Source organism: Lathamus discolor, chromosome 8 (genome assembly GCF_037157495.1).
Source record: "Lathamus discolor isolate bLatDis1 chromosome 8, bLatDis1.hap1, whole genome shotgun sequence".
NCBI classification, from domain to species: Eukaryota; Metazoa; Chordata; class Aves; order Psittaciformes; family Psittacidae; genus Lathamus; species Lathamus discolor.
In genome coordinates this window covers 4,622,520-4,642,437 of record NC_088891.1, presented here as the reverse complement: position 1 = coordinate 4,642,437, position 19,918 = coordinate 4,622,520, and the positions used below count along the sequence as shown (strand labels likewise).

General features: G+C 41.8%; 1 protein-coding gene across 2 annotated transcripts in view; it reads right to left on the bottom strand.

The window, feature by feature from the left end:
- IGF1R (insulin like growth factor 1 receptor) overlaps positions 1 to 19,918 on the bottom strand; it is a 179,980-nt gene that overhangs the window by 18,845 nt on the left and 141,217 nt on the right. Inside the window, exons 7-19 of one of the 2 annotated variants that reach the window (XM_065688733.1) lie at positions 18,085 to 18,211; positions 16,595 to 16,833; positions 15,967 to 16,134; positions 15,577 to 15,781; positions 10,833 to 11,119; positions 9,419 to 9,555; positions 8,936 to 9,095; positions 7,771 to 7,876; positions 6,317 to 6,387; positions 4,826 to 5,055; positions 4,440 to 4,550; positions 2,925 to 3,084; positions 580 to 709 (exon numbers count right to left, since the gene is read on the bottom strand). In XM_065688733.1, coding sequence (XP_065544805.1) covers positions 580 to 709; positions 2,925 to 3,084; positions 4,440 to 4,550; positions 4,826 to 5,055; positions 6,317 to 6,387; positions 7,771 to 7,876; positions 8,936 to 9,095; positions 9,419 to 9,555; positions 10,833 to 11,119; positions 15,577 to 15,781; positions 15,967 to 16,134; positions 16,595 to 16,833; positions 18,085 to 18,211 — 2,131 coding nt within the window. The remainder of the gene's footprint in view (positions 1 to 579; positions 710 to 2,924; positions 3,085 to 4,439; positions 4,551 to 4,825; positions 5,056 to 6,316; positions 6,388 to 7,770; positions 7,877 to 8,935; positions 9,096 to 9,418; positions 9,556 to 10,832; positions 11,120 to 15,576; positions 15,782 to 15,966; positions 16,135 to 16,594; positions 16,834 to 18,084; positions 18,212 to 19,918) is intronic. The other variant, XM_065688732.1, reaches the window with a different exon arrangement.

Genomic DNA, 19,918 nt, shown 5'->3' with positions numbered 1-19,918 from the left:
TACAACAACTGGGCAATGTGCTTTTAGAGGATGAACTATTTCTGCATCTTGCGGTATATAAAACAAGCAAACAAAGCTCCAAATGGAGGAGGATATACACAAGGGAGATCTCCCAAGGAAAAAACCTGCTGGTGTACACAACCCATTTGAGGGAAAGGAGAGTTGTTATTTACACAGAAGGTTTTGATAGAAAAGCAGGTCAGTACTAGGAACCTGTCTATATTCTTGGCAACTTTTAATGCTCCTCTTGAAGGAGGACAATTTGGAAAACAACAACTTGCTCCTCCAGGTGAAGGCAATGTTTCTCATTGCACAACTGATTTTACAACCCACAGCAGGAAACATGCCGCCACCTCCAGTGTGGGATATCCATTTATTTCTGCCCTCTGAGAGCAGAATTTAACCTCGTGAGTTCCTGACTTTGCAATGGAAATATGAAATGCAAAGCAGAATGCTTCGCAGTGGAAAAAGGGAGCTACTTCTGAAAAGACAGGAGAAGAAGCACATTTAAGTCTACTAAAACAAGAGGCTAGAAAGAAGAGGGGCTAAACCAGTTTTTCCCAGCCCATTTTTTGTTACCAGACATCGGAGTGCGTGGTGAAGACTCCATCTTTCAGTGATTCTGGGGACATCCAGCGCACAGGCAGCAAACCTTTCCCTCCTTTACGGTAATAATCTGTCTCGTAGATATCTCTTGTCATGCCAAAATCTAGGAGGAAAAAATGTTTTGAGAAGGTGCAAGCGTTTTGAGTTTGCAGGATAAAACGATGAACATTTCCTTTATTACAAGTCACTGTAGCCAGCACAGAATCACAGTTTGGTGCAAAGAATCTGCAATCTCTTACCACGACCCTGCCCTTTACCTGCTGCCTTAGGGCTGCTTAGCTTCCCTCCCCACAAAACCAACTGACTTCAGGAGGTGAGCAATCCGAATGATTTACATATGAGAAGTTCCAGGGTTTATGCTCAAGCTTTGCAGGAAGCCAAGTCTTCTGGAGGTCACACAATCCACTAATCTGTTCACTGAATTCCATGATTTTCTTCTCCTTTTAAAGAGCGTAAAGAGCTCCTTTAGCAGTTAATACTATTGTGTTTTAATTGAAGACTCACATGTTGAGGGAAATGCTTCTCTACTGAATCCTCTCCAAGTGTAATTTGCAATTCCTCTACAATATTCCATCTCAAATGCTACAGAGGATTCACTTCTGACTAACACAGGCCAATATTAAAGACATACTTTGTGTTGTATGTATGTCCTTAACTGTAAACACGCAAGCATTTGCAAGACTTGGATCTAACGCTGCTCATCTGACTGTAACTCAGACTTAGTCCAGCATTTTTTCCCTGTACAATCCGTTTGACACACACAAAACTGCTGGGTTTTGGACCAGCCTATTTAAACCAGTTACTGTGTTTTCAGTAACCAGAAAGTTAATAAATCAGGTGGCATCAAATCTCTTACTCATATTAAATGCTGGCTGCTCACACAGCCGACTCAGGACAAAATCCATTTTATCAGCAGAGACCTGGAGTTGCCCCTTGTCTGCTGGGAAAAGTGGAGTGAAAAGAGGACAGAATTCCTCCAGTTCTCACTCACAGCCTTTATTACCAGTCCATGGAAGTCATTATTACCAGGCTTGGATGAGTGACCAGTCACTGATCATTCTCATTCCTTGTGTGCTAGGGACACTGTACCCTCGGTGATTATGACTAAAAAGCCCATCTGTGCAGCTATTCCATCACTCCCACACACCAGGGTGACTTTATCTTGGCTGAATGGAAAAATCTTTAAAGATGTAATGCAAGTAAGAAACAGACAACGAGCAGGGAGTAGTGTAGCATAAAGCTCTTCCTCTGAGATCTAAACACCTGAGCTGGCGTACTCCAGTCAAGATGCTCCTAAACCATTTCTCCATGAAGGGATCTTCAGCACTGGTACATAAATGAGAGCAGTGCAGTGTATTACGTGCAATGCTTTTGGGGTAACCATGTACCATCTTAAGGGGAAGAAATGCACCATCTCCAGTTCAAAGAACTACAAAACATGTTGGAGAGGGGGAAGAGGAGGGAGAAAACTGGAGCGGGAAGGAGTCAGGCTGACTTCCCCCAAACCTGCAGAAAATGCACAAAATCCCCCAAAGATCTTATTTCCTAATTAACTGACTCAAAATGAAATCATTTTCTCTTTCTCCCAAATGACAGGATTACTTACACAAATTATCAAAATAGCTGAGTTAAGCTCAGAGAAAAAGAATTAGTTTCCTACAGCAGAAGGCTGTTGCTATACATGTTATTTTAATATGCACAACTCAAAAACAGCCAAAAGCTTAAAATCATCCTCTGGAGAGAAGTCTGAAAAAACTCATCTGACACTATTTTGGAGGGATGGCAAAGGGAAGAACAGCAGAGCAGAAGAAAAGCCATTCTGTTGTCTGGAAAGCAGAACTCCAGTTCAGACTGGAAAGCACCCAGCTGAAGTCAAGCCTTACATTCCACTTCTAAATCAGATAGACTTTAAAATGATACTAAAATTCCTATCCTTGAATCAATAAACAGGAGGTGGAATTATTTCTGCACATTAACAGACAAGTGAATGACACACCAGTGGCAATGACACCATCCACCCAGATGTCTGCAGCATCTGCACCTCCAATCACTGCTCTTTTTAAACCCACATACTATACTATTTCCTCACTGGAACAACAGCAAGTAGAGGTATTCCAAGAGTTTCAACTCAATGTTGACTGCTCACAGGTCTTAAATCACAACAAGCCTTCATAAGGAGCATGCTTCAAGAAATTTAAACTGGAGCTAAGTTCTAAAAGGTCTTTTGAGCAGCTTTCAAAACAAGAAAATGCCTCTAAAATGCTGATTTTCTTAGAAGGATGATGGGGTTTGTTAGTGTAGAAGTCAGGAAAGCACACCTCCAATCTTCACTGTGAAGTCTTCTGCCACCATGCAGTTTCTCGCAGCAAGGTCTCTATGAACGAATTTGTTGGCGTTGAGGTATGCCATCCCATCAGCAATCTCTCCTGCCATCTGAATCATCTTCTTCAGAGTGGGAGGGGCCTGGCCAGGATTATTCTGAGCAAGATTAAGAAGGTAAAAGAGGTAAAACAGATAAAACAATCTGCAAGATACTGGTTTTTACCATTATTAGTTTGTAAATCACATCATCACAGTTCAGCCTGACAGGATCCGGGCGAAACAAAACCTCATGATTACGTACACCACAGCTTAGTGGGAAAACTGGCCATATCAAGCTGCGTTACAAACAGAACTCCCAAATAGCTCTTTTGTAACAGGCCATTCTATTCTAGGGAATACAAGCCAGAAAGACATTGTGGTACAAGGATGTTCTCTTACATCTATGGAGTTTAAATGCCCATCCTTAACGGACATCCATCCCTATGAGAGCCAAGAAGATAGAACCAAGAAAGCCCAGAAGGACCAAAGTGAATTGGATTCCCAGGAGGAAGAGATGGGTATGGGAGCTGCATGGTTAAATTATCAGTTAAGGCAGTGATCAGGCAAGCCCTCCATCCACACCTTATTGAAGCTCCTCATACAGGTTTTGCTCAACTCTTTACCCTGCACATCAAGGGAGACTGGGAATTTCGGAACAGACAAGCACTGGCTGCTTTGAGAGCACCAGCACACAAGACAGAAAAGCCAAGAGCAGAGCTCATAATTTTGGTGATTTTTATATCATGTCACTGTCCCTTTTAAAGAAGTTTGTTGAATTCAACCAAAACTATTTATACATAACCTGAAACATTATTAATCATAGATGCTAATCAAGCCCTTAGTTCCACAGTCCTACTGGTATTTCCTGAATCCTGTATTCAGTATAATTATTTTCTGTATCAAATCACTTAATCAATCTGTTCTTGCTAGATGCAATGCCCTCCGTTTATACCTTATTCATTCTCTCATGCACATACTCAGTGGCAAGTGACCTGTGTGTCATCTTTATCCTTCAGATCCTCTCCCATATGTGGCAATTTTAGCTGTTAGACTGACAGCCTACATATTAGGCTAGCGTATTAGCTAAAATACATTTTTACTTCCCAGGACAGGCAACAGGCAGAACAGACAACATGAAACAATTAACCTAACATGCATGCTAATTTTTAGTTTGATACCTTAATGAGGAACCAGATTGGACAAGAGATTTAATTCAAACCTAGAAAACAGGAAGGACTCGGCAACACAAGAAGGGACCTAATCCATGCAGCACACTGGGCTGTTTGCAACAGCTACCTCATGAAAAAACGTGTTGCAGATCACAGAGCAGCTCATGTTTTGTTCTTAAACAAAGAGCTTAAGCAGAAGGGCAAGAAAGGCTAATTGCCTGCTGCTTCCAATGCTAGGCTGCTCCATTCAAGATGATTCTAACTGAAGAAATAAAAAACCCCATCACGCAGCTCCTCACTCACCTCTGTGTCTGGCCTCAATGATCTCAGGTAACTTTTGAGGTCCCCACGTGTCATCAGCTCCATGATAACCAGTGTAGGCTGGCCCTGAGAAACAACACCAAGCAGCCGAACCTGGAAAAGACAAAACAAATGCTCAGTTACAAATACAGCTAATTGAACTGTAGGAACCATTTACTCATGTCGATCTGTAGGCCCAAACATCTGTGAACCTGCAGGAAAGATCTGAAACCAGGTCTGGTTCCACTTGCTGACTCCTGTTTCACAGTAACGCTATAAAGCTGCACGGAGTTGAACCTAAAATCCCAATTCAGTGAAGATGTACCCTGAACGCTCTCATGCCCACAAGCACCACAGCTGTATGAAATCACAGCCTTATCATGACTTACCACATGGTGACAATTGAACTCCTTCATCACCGAGGCCTCATTTAAGAACTCTATCCTCTCACGCATACTTGCAGACTCATTGACAGTCTTGATGGCCACCCTGGTCTCTGGCTCATCCTTCACCACTCCCTTGGCTATTCCCTCATACACCATTCCAAAGGAGCCTTGCCCAAGCTCCCGACACATGGTGATCTTCTCGCGGGGCACCTCCCATTCATCTGGAACATACACTAAGGAGAGAAAGAACAGGCCGTAATGTTTTACTTGTCCAAGATGCATGATCACTGCTTTATGGTACCAACTGCCCAAAGAGTTCTATTGTAAAACACACTAAACAATGATGAGATTTTGAACACTTCACACCAATAGTCCATGGTCTTTCTCATACAGAGATGGATGGATGCTTGGCATACAAATAAATGTATAGATGGACTTGAAGTGGATTCACTATAGTACTAACGTAATGATAGAAAGAAGGATCCTCAAGGCACCAAAGCAGCATGGGAACAGGTTTGAATCAATTCTTCAGGCTTGAGTTTTTCTTGGGACCCTTGGTTTCCTAATTCTTCCAGACAGCATCAAACATACTTGATCATCTCTTTCAGTTCAGTGTCTGCTGTATTCTCTATTAACAGATTGATTTTATGACTAGAGGGAAAGAGACTCTCTGATCTAGTAGGCTCTTTGCATGAAACTATTCTGATCACTTGTACAAGCACTGCTGCACCAGTAAAGGCAGAACCTGCTGCTGCTGCTGCAAGTCTTTGATCTGAGGCAGAAGAGAGATCTCAGAAGGTGCCTGCCAGGAGGGAGGACTGCCTCAGGCAAGAAGACATCTGAGTAGTCACTGATGCTGCTCCCTATCAGTCACCAAAGGAGGGGACAGTTGTGTCACATGCTCTGGATGGGTGAAATGACAGGATGCAAAAATAGAGGATTATAGCATGAACACTGACAGACCTTTAACCCTAATGGTGCCCACTACAAAAAAAAATGTAACAGTGAAACAGGCTGAGCTCATTAGCCTCCTGGGCTAAAGAGAGTTTTATTGGGATGGGAAATGAGGAGACAGAATTGGTTTTTCTAAGTGTTACTATTTTCCACGAGAAGCACACAAAAATAAGACACGGATTTGTTCCAGTAAGTCAGAATAGGGCTTAAAAGGGCAAACATGAGAAACAATGAATTCATGAATTCTTCCTTTATTCCACTGAAAATATCACTGGATGAGTAGATGATACTCTGAAAGTGAAGCTAATGCCTCCAAATTTGCCTCCACTGAATAAACTACAGGAAAAATGTCAAACCCTCCCCAATTTCCACAGACAGGTGACATGGACATCTTATTAATGATGGATTCACACCTGTGCTAATAAAGCAAAGAGAGAAAGCTGGTTTACAACATCCCTTTTCCAGATTCCTACCTTTCAAACTTGGACACAAACAGAATACATCAAAGTGAAAGCATCACAAGTGTAAGGCCGCACTTACCATCTGAAGCACTGAAGTACTCGGGGTTCACAGAAGCGTACAGCACTCCATTGCCCAGCCTGTCACTGTTCCTGTTGAAATAAGTTTGTTTGGTTTTCACTCTTTAAACCTAAGTGCATTTCAGACCACCTCTTCTATAGTTTGTCCACCATTTGCTCAACCACAGAGTATTATTTACCGTACATGGAGAGCTTTTCAGACAAAGGGGACAAACCAAGTTCTTATTCCACCTCACATAATCAATGGGAAAACAGCCCAGAACAGCTTTCCCAGGAAGCCTGCAGTCTTCTTTATACCGAATCAGCACCAGAAATAATGTAAACACGAGGTACTTTTAGCTGCTGGGTAAACTTCCTTTAAGAAAGGCAGCTGTAGGGTGATACACCCAGGAGACCTGTGGCTGAGAACATACTTTAACATCATCTGTTCTACTGTGGGAGAGAAGTGATCTAGCAAAGGACAAGACTGTTTTTAATGGGGAATTCCATTCAACTATTTCATAAATGTTTCTGTTTTAAAAATCCCCCCCGCCCCCCATTTTACAGGGGTGTTTTTCAGAGTAAGACACATTTATTCAGCACTGTGAGAGCTCTTGCAGGAGGCAGGTTGTAAACACGAAATTATCAGACTCAGAAGATCAAAGACAAAACATTCTCTGAGCTGGAACAACAGCTTAAAGAAGGATGAGTTAACAGGCATTTAACCTAGGAGAGCCCAAGGGAAAGCCAAGCAGGTACTGTACTTCACCAGCTACAAAGCCCTTTTTGGAGTGCTTGAGAACTGGTCCTACTGTGTGCAGTGCTACAAATGAATTAGAGCTGGAAATAATAGGATACTCGATGAGCATCGTTTATACAGGTGTAACAGAAAGCCTCCATACCTAGAAAGTGGCAAGGCTGAACACTGGCACTGACATGTATTAAGCTCTCATCATGTATTTCAATTAAATAATAATTAAACAAATCACTAGTTACAAAGAACAAAACTGAGGAAACCGAATCAATGGAACAGTTCCATGAACTGCTTTGTCCAGGATGTGATTTTTTACGTGGATGTGAAGACTTCAAAAAATCTCTAGAATTTGCATGAAATCAAGTTAACCCAAACAGAAACTAAGTTTTCATTATTCATATTGACCCATATTTCACTCAAATGTTCTGATCATATAGGTTCAGCCTGCCATCACTGCCCCAGTGGATATGTTCCTGACAAGCCCTCCTCTTCCCTCTCAAACATGATACTGTAAAAAAAGCCTCCTGACATCTCAAGCAGCAGCCAGATGCTTGCTGGTAACTCTAAACTACCTCCTTTTACACACCAACAAAACAGAATCTGCTTCAGCTTCTCAAGTCCTCTGAATGCCTTTTCCCTTCATAATGTCTAACTTCACGGGCACGGATTTGAAATGAAACATCCCCCTCCTGCACTTTTAACCACAAGCACATACAACTCACCTCTTTTTGTTAAAGACGTACAGCATTATCAGCAATCCCCCAATGATGAGCAGGAAAGCAATAGGGAGCGCAATTATCAAGTGCAGGAAGTTCCCATAGTTTGCTGCTGCAACCAACAAGAAAACAATTGTATCAGGGTTTCTATAAAACCTCCCTTAACAAAGAAACATTCAAAACCCACTCAGTGTATTTCCATACAGGGAAGAAATCAAAGTACTCATTTTCTTGTCTGATGTGGAAAAATGCACTCAGGAACACTCCCTGACTGCAGATGAGCGGAATAAGGAAACAGGCAGTAAAAAGCATTGATTTTGTACAGAACAGTGTCTGTCTGGGGCTTGTTTTCATAACTTATGCTTAAGAACTTATAGTTCTCAGGGAACAATATGTAATTGTTCACCTGCATATTCAGCTTCTTTCCACCTTTTGTTCGCCTTGCAACTGCTTGTACTTATAATATACACACACTGCTCTTCCAGTTCTTAGAAATCCAGCAATTAGGAAACCAAAAAGGAATAAAAGATGGAGTTGCAGTTTTCTGTGGCTACATCTGCTCTACAACTAAATACAGAAGTTCTGGAGAGGGTCTCTGTGGACACTACGGTGGTGTTCTTATAACATATAAATTACTCCCAGTGTCAGGAGCAGCATCACCCCTTCATCAGGATGTTACCTTTATCAAATGTCACTTGCAACAGGTCACATATGAAAAAGCATCTTGATATTTAACAAAATGTGCCAGCCAAAAATCAAAACAAATGCTTTGTTTCCTGTATTATTCTGCATTTTAAAGCAGGTTTCCCTTATTGCTCCAGGTTTCGTACAATACAATACAACTCCATGTTGTTATGGCTACCATCCCATTCTTAGCATAGTTGTGCATCACAGGAAGCCACAGCAGTGTGTTCTACACACCCACCAGCTGGTTGCATCTCCTACACACATAATACAATGAGTGTTAGAAAACAGACCACACCTCAGATACACCTCCTGGTTGTCAACGCTTGCTGAAAACATGCAACAGAGAAGAGTTCCCAAAGAAGCACCAGCAAATAACAGGAGTGTTCAGAGTACAGGCAAGAGGTTCATATGCCCAATTACATATGCCAAAAGCAGGAATTATCAGGAAGACCACTTTGACAAAGCCAGTGAACATTCATCTTACATTTGGGTTGCACATAGAAAGAGACTGGCTCAGTCCATGACCCATTTCCAGCTAACGAAGTGGCCTGGACTCTAGCAGAATAGTTTCCAGGGTTCAGGTGGGTTAGTTTAGCTCCGCCAAGCTTCTTGTATTCCTGCCTGGAAACACATTCCCGCTTCTCCTAAAAAAACAATTTACAGTTCATGTTAGTATTTCCACATTCCTTCATTCTTAAGAAAACAATACAGCTGCAGGATAAGCTAATTTTGATAACTAAAAGCTCCATCTGATCAGGTTTTGTTTAAAAACCTTAAGGAGATACATAGAATTCAGAATTATCACACAAAACAAGGGAATGATATGCTGGCTGCTGCTGGGTGTTTGAAACCCCAATTTCTACCTGTGATCTGCAGCACTGCACAGAAACATGTTAAGAAAGATCCCATTTTGTGTATGAATTATCATTTACAAGCAGTAACTCTTGAAGGAATGTCAAATCCTCACCTCTCCATGCTGCCCATACTTGATTTCATACATTAGTATCAGCCCATTGGGGTTTGCAGGCTCCAACCACTTCAGGTAGACGGTATTTTCTTCTTTTGCTTCCCATGCTACCGTTCCTGGAATGTTATCTGCTCCCTCTGTAAAATATTTACAAGTGATGTGAGAAGGACACCTATTACTGAAACAGAAACTTATGCAACAGCTGAAGGAAACGAAAGGTTCAAACTATTCTTTAGGTATCAAAGCACTGCAGTAAGTGCTATTCAGAGACCCAGAGAACAAAATGCATTGATCAGGGAGAGGTTAGCAGTCTGTACTGCTGGTTGCCAGAAACACAGCACAGTATATACAGCTCCACCAGGAACAGCGTCTGCCTTATTCACGGTGCTGTGTGTGCCCAAAAACCTGTTTATCAGCATCTGATTTTTCCTCCCAGACTTTCCACTGGAAGCTTGCAGGTAGCTGTTCCCACAGGAATAGGCACATGAAGACCACTTCAGTCAAAGAAAAAAGATCACTTATTCAACAATGCAGTTGTTAGGTTTAGAAGAAGAAAACAGAATTGTTTAGCCTTTAATTTTCAAAGCCATGTGCAAAAAATCTGGGAACACTTATTTCCTTTTCCCTGATCTCACAGATTTCCTTATTTCCTTGAAATAAGCAATACTTTTTGCCTTTTTACTGACACAGCTGGATCTGGATTATGACAGTCTTTCTTCCAGAAACAAAACAAAATTGCTCTCATTCTGCATCAAATATTCCCAGACATCTGCTGGATTCAGAAGCTCTTTGCTGGATGCATATGAGCTTACACTAAAATCATCTCTATTCTTTTGAGAAGAAGTACAATCTGTGAAAGTCCCAAACCCGAGTACAGCGTTCAATGCTTCCCATCTGAAGTACTCTAGATGGGCACAAAGCAATGCAGTGCTCCTCCTCTTTCCAGGCTGGACAAATGCATGGTCATTCTGTCACAGAAGAAACATTTGGCAAACATTCCCACCAGCAAAACTCTTTAACATCTGCACACAGTTCAGAGTGAACAGAGCAAAACTACACATTAGCAGAGAAATGTTCCCCTGCCTTCAGTCAGCACGCAGGGAACTGAAGAATGAAACCTTTCAACTACCATGGCTGCGGGGCTCATCTAATCTGGGAAACAGACTCTCTCATAATTATCTCAGTAGCCGATGCACGTGCTTCTACCTTTGTTCAGATCACAGGACACACAAGAGACCAGTCAAGGACATTAAACTACTGGAGCAAAGTGTTACACAGATCCAATTTCTTTTCTTGCATAGAATTTCTTTATTATATCCCAATGTTTTTCTACCTGGTTTTGGAGAGTTTGTCACCCCTGAGGTTGATCTCTCCCCATAAAATACAACAAAGCTGTGCACTGGTGAGAGCATACCTGAAGGCATGGTTCTTGCAAAGACAAAGTTGGAAGCGCTACAACCAAGTGTGTCAGCTTCATGGTTGCAGCTGTGAATATCAATGCGGTAAAGAGTAAAAGGCTGGAGATGGGAGATGACAGTTCTCTCCTTGCCATCCACTTTGGTCTCAAAGAAGGGGTATTCCACCTCACTCTCCTCTGAGTCAGAAACATTGGCGAAGTGATCTGGCCCAGTTGAGTTCCTGTTCCGAGTGGCCAAAGTGGCATTTGCGATTCGGAACACGTCCCTTCGCTTCCGATCGGGTCTGTGGAGTAAACAGGTTAAGGAAAGGTCTCTTTAGAGAAAATCCATTTTTTCTCCAGGTCCAGGAAAACTGAGCAAAAAACCCCCAGTAAAACAGGTAATTGCTATTAAAAAAGCTAAATAAAGGACACTGCAAAACAAGATGAAAGCTTTCTCTTAACCTGAACATAACCTCTTTCTGCTTTGGTCAGACACCAACCAGAACTCTGAAGCTCATACAGCACCTCAAGATGAACAGGCAAGCTTCTGACCTCACACAATAAACTGAGCAGCAAAAATGGCTTCACTGTTATTCAGTAAGTATCCTAGGTTTGTCTTTAGTGACAGTAATGTTGATGCTTCAAATAAAAATCAGACGTTAAAGGCTGAAAAGGTAAAGGGAAAAAAGTGTTTTGGAGCTTGCTGGACTAGCAAAGCCAGCTCTCAGTAGGCTTAGCTTTTGATTCAGTTGCAATGAAATTACATATATCTGCATGTACTGCACTGAGAAAAGAAACCTGGAATGCAGCTGAAGACCACGAGTGCTAACCACCATTCATGTGTGCTAATTTGTATATCTATTTTTGTCACCCAAACAAAAGCTCTGCAAAGGAACAATCCTCCTGTAAGAGAAAGCACAGCACTAACGCTGTGTATAGCAAAGACCAACTTTGCTTTGCCTTATAGGCATCTGTATGAAATTTATAGAGAGTTACAAACCCGACCATCTACAGCACCACCACTAATTTCTGCAGTCTAAGAAGCTGCTGTAGTGGGCAGGCGCTAGTACTGGTACAAGGGTCAACATGACAATACTCTCACAAACATTTGGATGGTATTAGTAAACCCACACATGATCACCATAGGCTAGACCTGTCACTTGGCTTGTGTGAGATGCCAGCCTGTTCTGCAGAGAAGCACTAGCTACACGGAGTATGCAGGCTGTTCCAGCTTCTGATATCCTAGTTTCTGAAGCTTGCAGGACTGCTCGTGCCTGGACAGCAATGAACCAGGGGACCCAAAGAAGAACGCAGGAGGAGCTGCACTACAAAACCAGTTTTGGCTTCAATTCTACCCCACCTGAGCCTCTTTGCCGGTGCCCATTTAATACCAGGCCAGTGCAACCATTATCAAGGACAAAGTGAGGTCTAACACATTCCTGTCAGAGGGCCAGTTACAGACCAGGCACCTAAGACCTCCCTCAAACACCCAACAGGAAGAAAGATGACTCAACAGGAGAAGCTAATTCACTGTCAAATATACCGTCTTAGTACAGTCAGCCACAGAACAGCATGCTGCAGGGAGAGCCAAAACCAGGCTGACTTGGGTTTGAAATCTTCTGGCAGAAGTTGGATGAAATTTTAAGGGTTTTTTTCCTTCTTTTTTAGGAGTTCACTACAACATTTTCCAAAATCCCTTTTACTATGTCTCAAGCAGTCGCTCTGACACTCTCCAGTGCTACGCAAACCACAGCACAGAAATAAACCCACACAAGGAAAAGACGTCCTAAGCTATCAGGAAATTCTTTTAAGCAACATACAAGCAAATGTCTTCATTTGTCACTGGAGTACGGGGGAATTTCATAGGAGATATAAGCACTTGCGCCTCCTCTACACTGGAACTTACGGAAGTTACCAAACCCATTCACCTTGCTTCATTTACTGCTTTTACCCAGTAGAACTGCTAAAAGCACATGGGATGCTTAGGACAGAACTGATCAACATCTGCACAGATTTTGTGATAAAAGCAGTGAAAATAGAAGGTTCGTTTTCAACCAACCACAAAAGCACATGCCAATGCACAACCCAAAAGGCATGACTTGGTCTGTTACTGGGATTCATAAGTTTCAACTCTTTGGTGGCATCTGGGGGGTTGTACAGTCCTACCCTGCATTTGAGGGAAAACAGAGAAAGCAACACAAAACTTGTTGGTAGAAGTAGTGTCATATGAGGAAGAGAAAAAGACCTGCAGGATAACCACAAGGCAAACATGATTAAAACACCGAGAGTTTTGACACCATTGCTGCGTGGTCAACCAGCTTCCTGCTTTTGTGAAAGGCACAGATAGACAAAAACATTCACCCAAGGAAATAAGGACAAGTCCAGAGATAAAAACATGAAAATTCATCTATTCTGTTAAAGGAGAGGAAGGAAGAGAAATGCAAGAGAAAAATTAAAAATAACACTATAAAAAAGTAAAACAAGAAATTAAGAAGAGCAGGAGAAAAATGAGGGTCATGTAACATAAAAGCTAAACTCCTCTCATACCCTATGGCAATTTTAATGTTACTTCTCAGATACCTTCTACTACACACAGAGCCCATCTCATCCTGCTCACTGGGGAACCAAGAAACTTGGAAGAAGAATCACTCGTCCTCCTCTGGTTGTGTCTGTTCAAGATTAAGCAGAGTCCTAACGTCTGAAATCTACCTCACGACCGCAGTAACACACATGGGGTCATCCAGAAGTTGCAGACAAGATTAGATCAACAAGCTTAAAAACCACCCAGTCAAGTGTTCTCACGCTGTATTACATGGCTGGATCTCTTTCACAATATCCTGGAGACAGGTAGAACACTGGAAACAAATACTACTGTTGAGATTTACATGAACACATTAATTAACTTCTCCTTTGGGAAAGGGGGGGAGAAAATCAACATCAAGTAAAAAGCTGCTTACATTTGTCCCATGGAGATGTCTCACTAGCTCATAATCTTTAATTTCCCTGACATGCAGTCTCTTTAAAGTTGCTTGGCTGTGCAGCTATGTGAGTGTTGTACTTTATCTGCCCTTGCTGTTACAAAACACACCCTAATGGCGGTAAGTTAAGAAGAAAAAATACAAGGGAAATGGACAAGCTTTCAGGAAATGCTTTGTGAACTGGTCAGTTCATTTGTTATTGAGTTCAAGGCTCTGCACGTTTCCTTTGGGAGGAGATAATGTATTTTAAATCCTAGAATGGTTTGGGTTGGAAAGGACCTTAAATCTCATCCAGTTCTAACCCCTGCCATGGGCAGGGACACCTTCCACTAGAGCTGCTTGCTCCAAGCCCCATCCAACCTGGCCTTGAGCACTGCCAGGGATGGGGCAGCCACAGCCATTCTGGGCACCCTGCGCCAGCACCTCAGCACCCTCATAGGGAAGAGCTTCTTCCTTATATGACAAAGCTTCCTCTGCAATAGACTTTGGAGTAGTTCAGACCTCACATCTGCCTTTTGAAACTCTTTACTGTGCTATTTCGTAAAGACCAGAATCTGATCACATTTACAAGACGTGACAGTGCTCAGGAACTACATCCTGGCCAGTCATGGTGGGTGGTACTTCTCTGTAGCTCATCTTTGCTGCTGATTCTCATCATCAGGAGGGAAACACTGCACAAATTCAACCACAAATGTGACTCACACAGCTCAGATACAATACTTAGCACTTCTAAAGAGAGGCAGCATTTAGTTCCTCGTTTTCTGGATAAAGCTATAAATCTCTGTACTTATCACAGTCCCAATACCAAACACAGCACTGCACCAGCTACTAAGAAGGAGAAAAATGACTGCTACTGCTGAACCCAGGACACAAGTCAATCTAACACATCCATGAATACATGTCCGAAAAATGGCAATTGAGAGTGATATAAACCAGTTTAGTGAGGAACCACGTCACAGTTTAGGGTTCTCAAACACAGGAATTCACCATAAACTTGACCTGCCAACAGACTCAATGAGGTAACATGCATGATTGAAATCTGATTGCTTATAGACTGCAACGTAACAGCTATACACTGTGAGTGAGGACCCAGGATCCAATTATCTGAAGTAGGAACAGCTTACATGAAGGATAAATTGGAAACTCCAGGATCAAAATCACCAATTAATTCCGTAGTATCTATTCTATGTAGCAACATAAAATCGTTACTACTCCATTTAATGTGTGGGTAGTGTTTATCATGGAAGAGTGGGCATATTTAATACTTCTCTGCAGCACAGATCCAGGAAACCAATATGCCCTTTGCAATTAGTGCAGTGAGAAAGGAAGATGAGTTTCAATGCTGCGAGGTGACGATGCCCTCAATTGCAAAGGCAAATAAATCTTCAGATTGGGAACACTAGCACTTAAATGGCTATTGAGAGAAAGACCACATCCGAAACCCTTTGTCTGCCACATGTTGCTCATCTCTGAAACCCTTTTAGAGAAATAGCTCCTCAAGTGACTCTTGACTCTGAAAAGAAACCATCACTCAAGCCCTTGAACAATATAGGTAAGAACCCTTACTATTAGCTAAAATTGAGAGAGAAAGAGATGAAAATTAGTGAATAAGGGCAACTGCAAAAAAAGGCTGCGGACTGTCTCATATAAAAAGCAATGCTTATGTGTTTCAGATGTTATCTATGTATGTTTTCATATCCTGGAGCCCTCAGCAATACAAAATGCTAAAAAACTAAACTATTAGTTCAACTTACAAAGAGGAAGTGTCCAAAATCCATTACCTGGGGACAAAGATGGAGTTGTGAAGGAAGTTCTCAAAGACTTTGCGGTACTCTGCTTCTTCCTTCTCAGCTTGCTTTTCTGCCTCTGTCTTGGGACAAGCACAACAAGGTCCTTTTTCTCCCCCACAGCCCTCTGGCTTGGTGGGCTCAGTAGCTTCTTCTGTATCGATGGTCCCATCAGCATATCTTCGAATTGGGACTTTATCTTGGAAGAAAAGAACAGAAACAGATTGTTTCTTCTCTCTCCCTATTATGAGTACAGCAACAATCCACGTTTAGCCATTCCCTTCTAGTTGTGAAGCAGGGCATGGGCTTTAGTTCTTGTCAATCAAGTGCACTGGCAGGTAACAGCCAGAGGCATTTCAACACAACCACGTTTTGTTTTCCTACCTTTGGAGCAGTAATTGTGTCTGTAAAGGTAACTGTCCTGAGGTTGCTGCTGCCATCGTACGATGTAGTACGAGAGGTTGCCATTTGGAAGAGAGGGAGGATTCCATTTCACAATCAGCTGGGATGAGGAATTGGATGCTGAAATAACATCTAAGGGAATGGATGGCACTGGGGGAGAAAAACAGAAAACCTATTTAAATCTGGAGCATTCTACAACGTATTCTAATGCAAGCTAAGCAAATCCCAATCCATTTCTATACTGCAAGAAAGAACACCATCCTATTTCAAAGGGAAGGTTTCCTACTGCTGCCCCACAAACAAAAGCTATTAAGGGCTTAACTGCAACCACAAGCAGCTGTACTTAAATTTAACCTTCACCAAAGGAAAAAAGTCTGAAATCCTAACTCCAAAAAACTTCTGGAGTTCCCAATGGAAGAACTGTCTGGACAACCACGAAGTCTGAACTCAAATGCTTTCAAAATCACTGAAAACTTTCTATCATTATACATATCATCCGCACGTAAATTCAGTCTCTGTATTAACAACAGAACTTGCACCATAATTCTGTTATTATAATGACCATACCTGCACCATTATCAACCTCTCACCCAAAAGCCCAGCATCTCACCTGCAGCATTGGTTCGGATATATACAATTTCACTTTTTGCTCCATGAATGTGATGGTTTTCCATCATTGTGAGGGTAACAGCCTTGACATAAATGGCATATTGAGTCCAAGGTTTCAGTCCCTGCAGGAGAATTCCAGGATTGTTCTCTTTGTTCGGTGGCAGGTCAACATCAACCATGTTCCAGCTATTGGAGCCACAAGCATCTTGCCCATCGTACTCTGTCACATTTCTGAATGGTCTGAAACATTAGAAGAAAAAAGAGTACATAATATTTTCTCCTAAAAATTGTCATATATTTAGAAGTGCCTCACTCCAATGCTGCCCAATTAAGCAAAGATTACTTGCTTTCCATAACAGAATAAAGCATAGTAAAAGTTGTACCTACTTCCAAGCGGTACAAAATTCAGAGTTCAGCTTTAGCTGCAGGTTTTACCTTCAGTTACTAGCAACAAGGCAAAGTTCTCCAAGAAAACACTAAATTTACCTGGTCTTACCCAAACCAATGAAATGCTTCAGGCCTTTAGACTTCAGCTAAGCACATACGAAACAGAAGCATCTCAAACCAGTTATTGATAGTGGCTAAGCTTCTTACCAAAAAGAACTCAAACTTCCATGACTGGCCATGACCAGTCCAACAGGCTTTTCTTCCCCTTTTATTTTCACACAATACAAACACACTCATACAGTTCTGCTCTTCCTAAATTGCAACACTGGTGCAAGACCATATGAAGTGCTACACTTGTTATTAATTACTACAGACTCATCTAGCACTAAGTTTATTGCATCACTGCACACCACGACAATGATAATTCTTTTTCAAGTGATGCTGGACTTGAACAATTTGTGCTTCTGTTTCTTGCAGCCTTGCTCCTTATGTCATCACCAGCATTCAGAATCTGCCTTTCACCCCTCCAAACTGCTTGGAGAGTTTTTAGCGTGCTCATTTGTAGTTTTTACTATTTTAAAGCTGAGACACTACAAGGATGTGCAAAGACAAGGACACCTCCCAAGAAATTAGGATCTTCCTAGAAACTGCCCCACTCCTTCATTATCAAGATACCAATGTAGTAAACTACAAAAGGTAGGTAATCAAAATAACCCCAAACCCTGAGTAAACAAGTCATCAATGTGATAGAGCAGACTCCTGATTTGTGATGCTCTGAAGTCAGTACTATGACTAGCGAAGGAAATGATCTGGTAAAGATGATGTGACTTATGAAGAGCTCCAAATTAGACCCCTAAGAACTACCAAACCATCCACCTCATTTTTCATTTGCTCCAAACTTGAAACTTTCTGATGAATTTGGAATCCATTTGTAAGTTTCCATCAAAACAATCCTCTTTTCAAAGGGGGCTTGTGCTCCACCAAGAAAGAATTTCAACACAAGCAGGACTCGAGGATGAAAAACGTCAACCGGATGAGATATCCACCAGTCAGAATTGTCTACTATCTCTTGGTCATCATTTGTCTTGGACAACATCTACTTACGCTTCTTTGTAGTAAACAGTGAAGCTAATGAGATCTCTATAATCTGGAGGGCGATACCGTTCCCATGTTAGTTTAATCCGATTCTTGAGTGTAGTATTGGATACAAAACGCAAAATGTGGCTTTCACCTGCAAAACAAAAGGACAGGACGTAACAGAATTAGCATCACATCACCTATTAGTTTTTGCTTCCTCTCAGGTATCAGTTTTAGCTAATTAGCCTTTCCAGTAGTGCCTATGATACCACAGTATGCCAACAGCCTTTGTCTCTGTAGAGCTTCGTATTTCATCCTACTACATTTGATGCTTAAGGGTAAGCAGTGACCTTGGCAATCATCTCAGAACATGCTGGAGCTACTTGTTATTTTGTTTTCTGAAGCAAATTTTCTTCTAATACATCATCAGAAAGCTCTTGAAAACTACTTCAGACTCTCCCTGAGCGAGGAACGAAGTCCTGGTTGTTCACAAGACTGGTTTAGAAGAACTAAATTTATCATCCAGCTCCAGTGCACACACAGAGCAGTAACTGGCCTCTGAGCTCTCTCCTTCAAGGAGAACTTCTGACAACTACAATTTCTTTTTCTGAAGAATGGACAACATGGAAAGGACAAAGGAGTTTACCTTCCCATTCACGAGAGGCTGGCCCAAGAACTCCAAAACTCAGCTCATATACGACACAACCATTTGATGGCAGCAGCTTCCAGCTACTCTTCTGAACAGAGCTGGATGGAAGCTGGCAGCTTTGAAATGAATGGCTTCCCACTCCCAACTCACTGAGCTTTCCAATCCAGACCAAAATAGCGTTTTAAAAACTTAATTCTTGGATGAAGAAATTGCGTTCCAAGAGTCAACTGTGAGTTAGTTTCTAGCATTCCATAGAATGCCTGTGAAAATAAAGGGGTTTTCACCCTCATGTACGCTGGCACAACTGGTGCTATCTTTTCAAAGGCAGTTTAGCTTTTGTTGATTCTTTTCCCCTTCTCACAGTCAGAAAGCCTTCTGTAATGGTTTGTTTTAAAGAACAGGCAGCGGCTGGCACTAGCCTCAGCAGTAGTAAGGCCTGGCTGTGTGTCTGTAACTCCTCCAGGACTGCAAGCCTTTGCTCTATTCAGTGTGCAAAGAATGGAGTGTGCTTACAACAAGGATCTATGCCATCTGCATTTATGCATCATGCCTAAAGAGACATTCAGCAGAGTACGTGTCCTAGTTTTGTAAACACCATCCAGAACAAGGGGACTTGACTTATACACGAGATCCATTTTAATTTACCCAGCTCCAAGAACACCACAAACAGACCAGAGAAAAAGGCACTGTTGAGTCCAAGAGTTTGAGGTCAAATCTGTTGTCTTAACTTCTAGATGAGAGACTGCTTTTGACTGTGTTGGTTACACTTGGAGACCTGATGTGCAGACCCCCAAAGCCAAAAGACAACGCTCCAACAAACATGACCATTGCAAAACCCAAAATGAAATGCAGAGACTGAGGTTTAGGAATAGTGTGGAACTCTAAAAAGTGTTTCCTATTGAAAAGCAAATAATTTGAACGTAAAGCATGGAAAACAGTTCACAGCAAGCATTTCTAGCAACAAGGTGCAATATTTGGCAGCAGCTGAAAAGAAGCTTGAACATAGGAGTTTTAATGTCTATGGAACTGTTATTCAGCAGCCTCCTTAGTATCAAGAAAAGGTAGGTATCTAAGAGAGGAAAATACCTATAATGATGTACATCTGCAAAGGAAACTGGGAAGCTACTCCTTGTTGGATATACCAAAACACTACACTTCACTTCTCATTTCCCAGGTATGTTCCTACTGCTGTACGATGCTGCTGACCAAAAA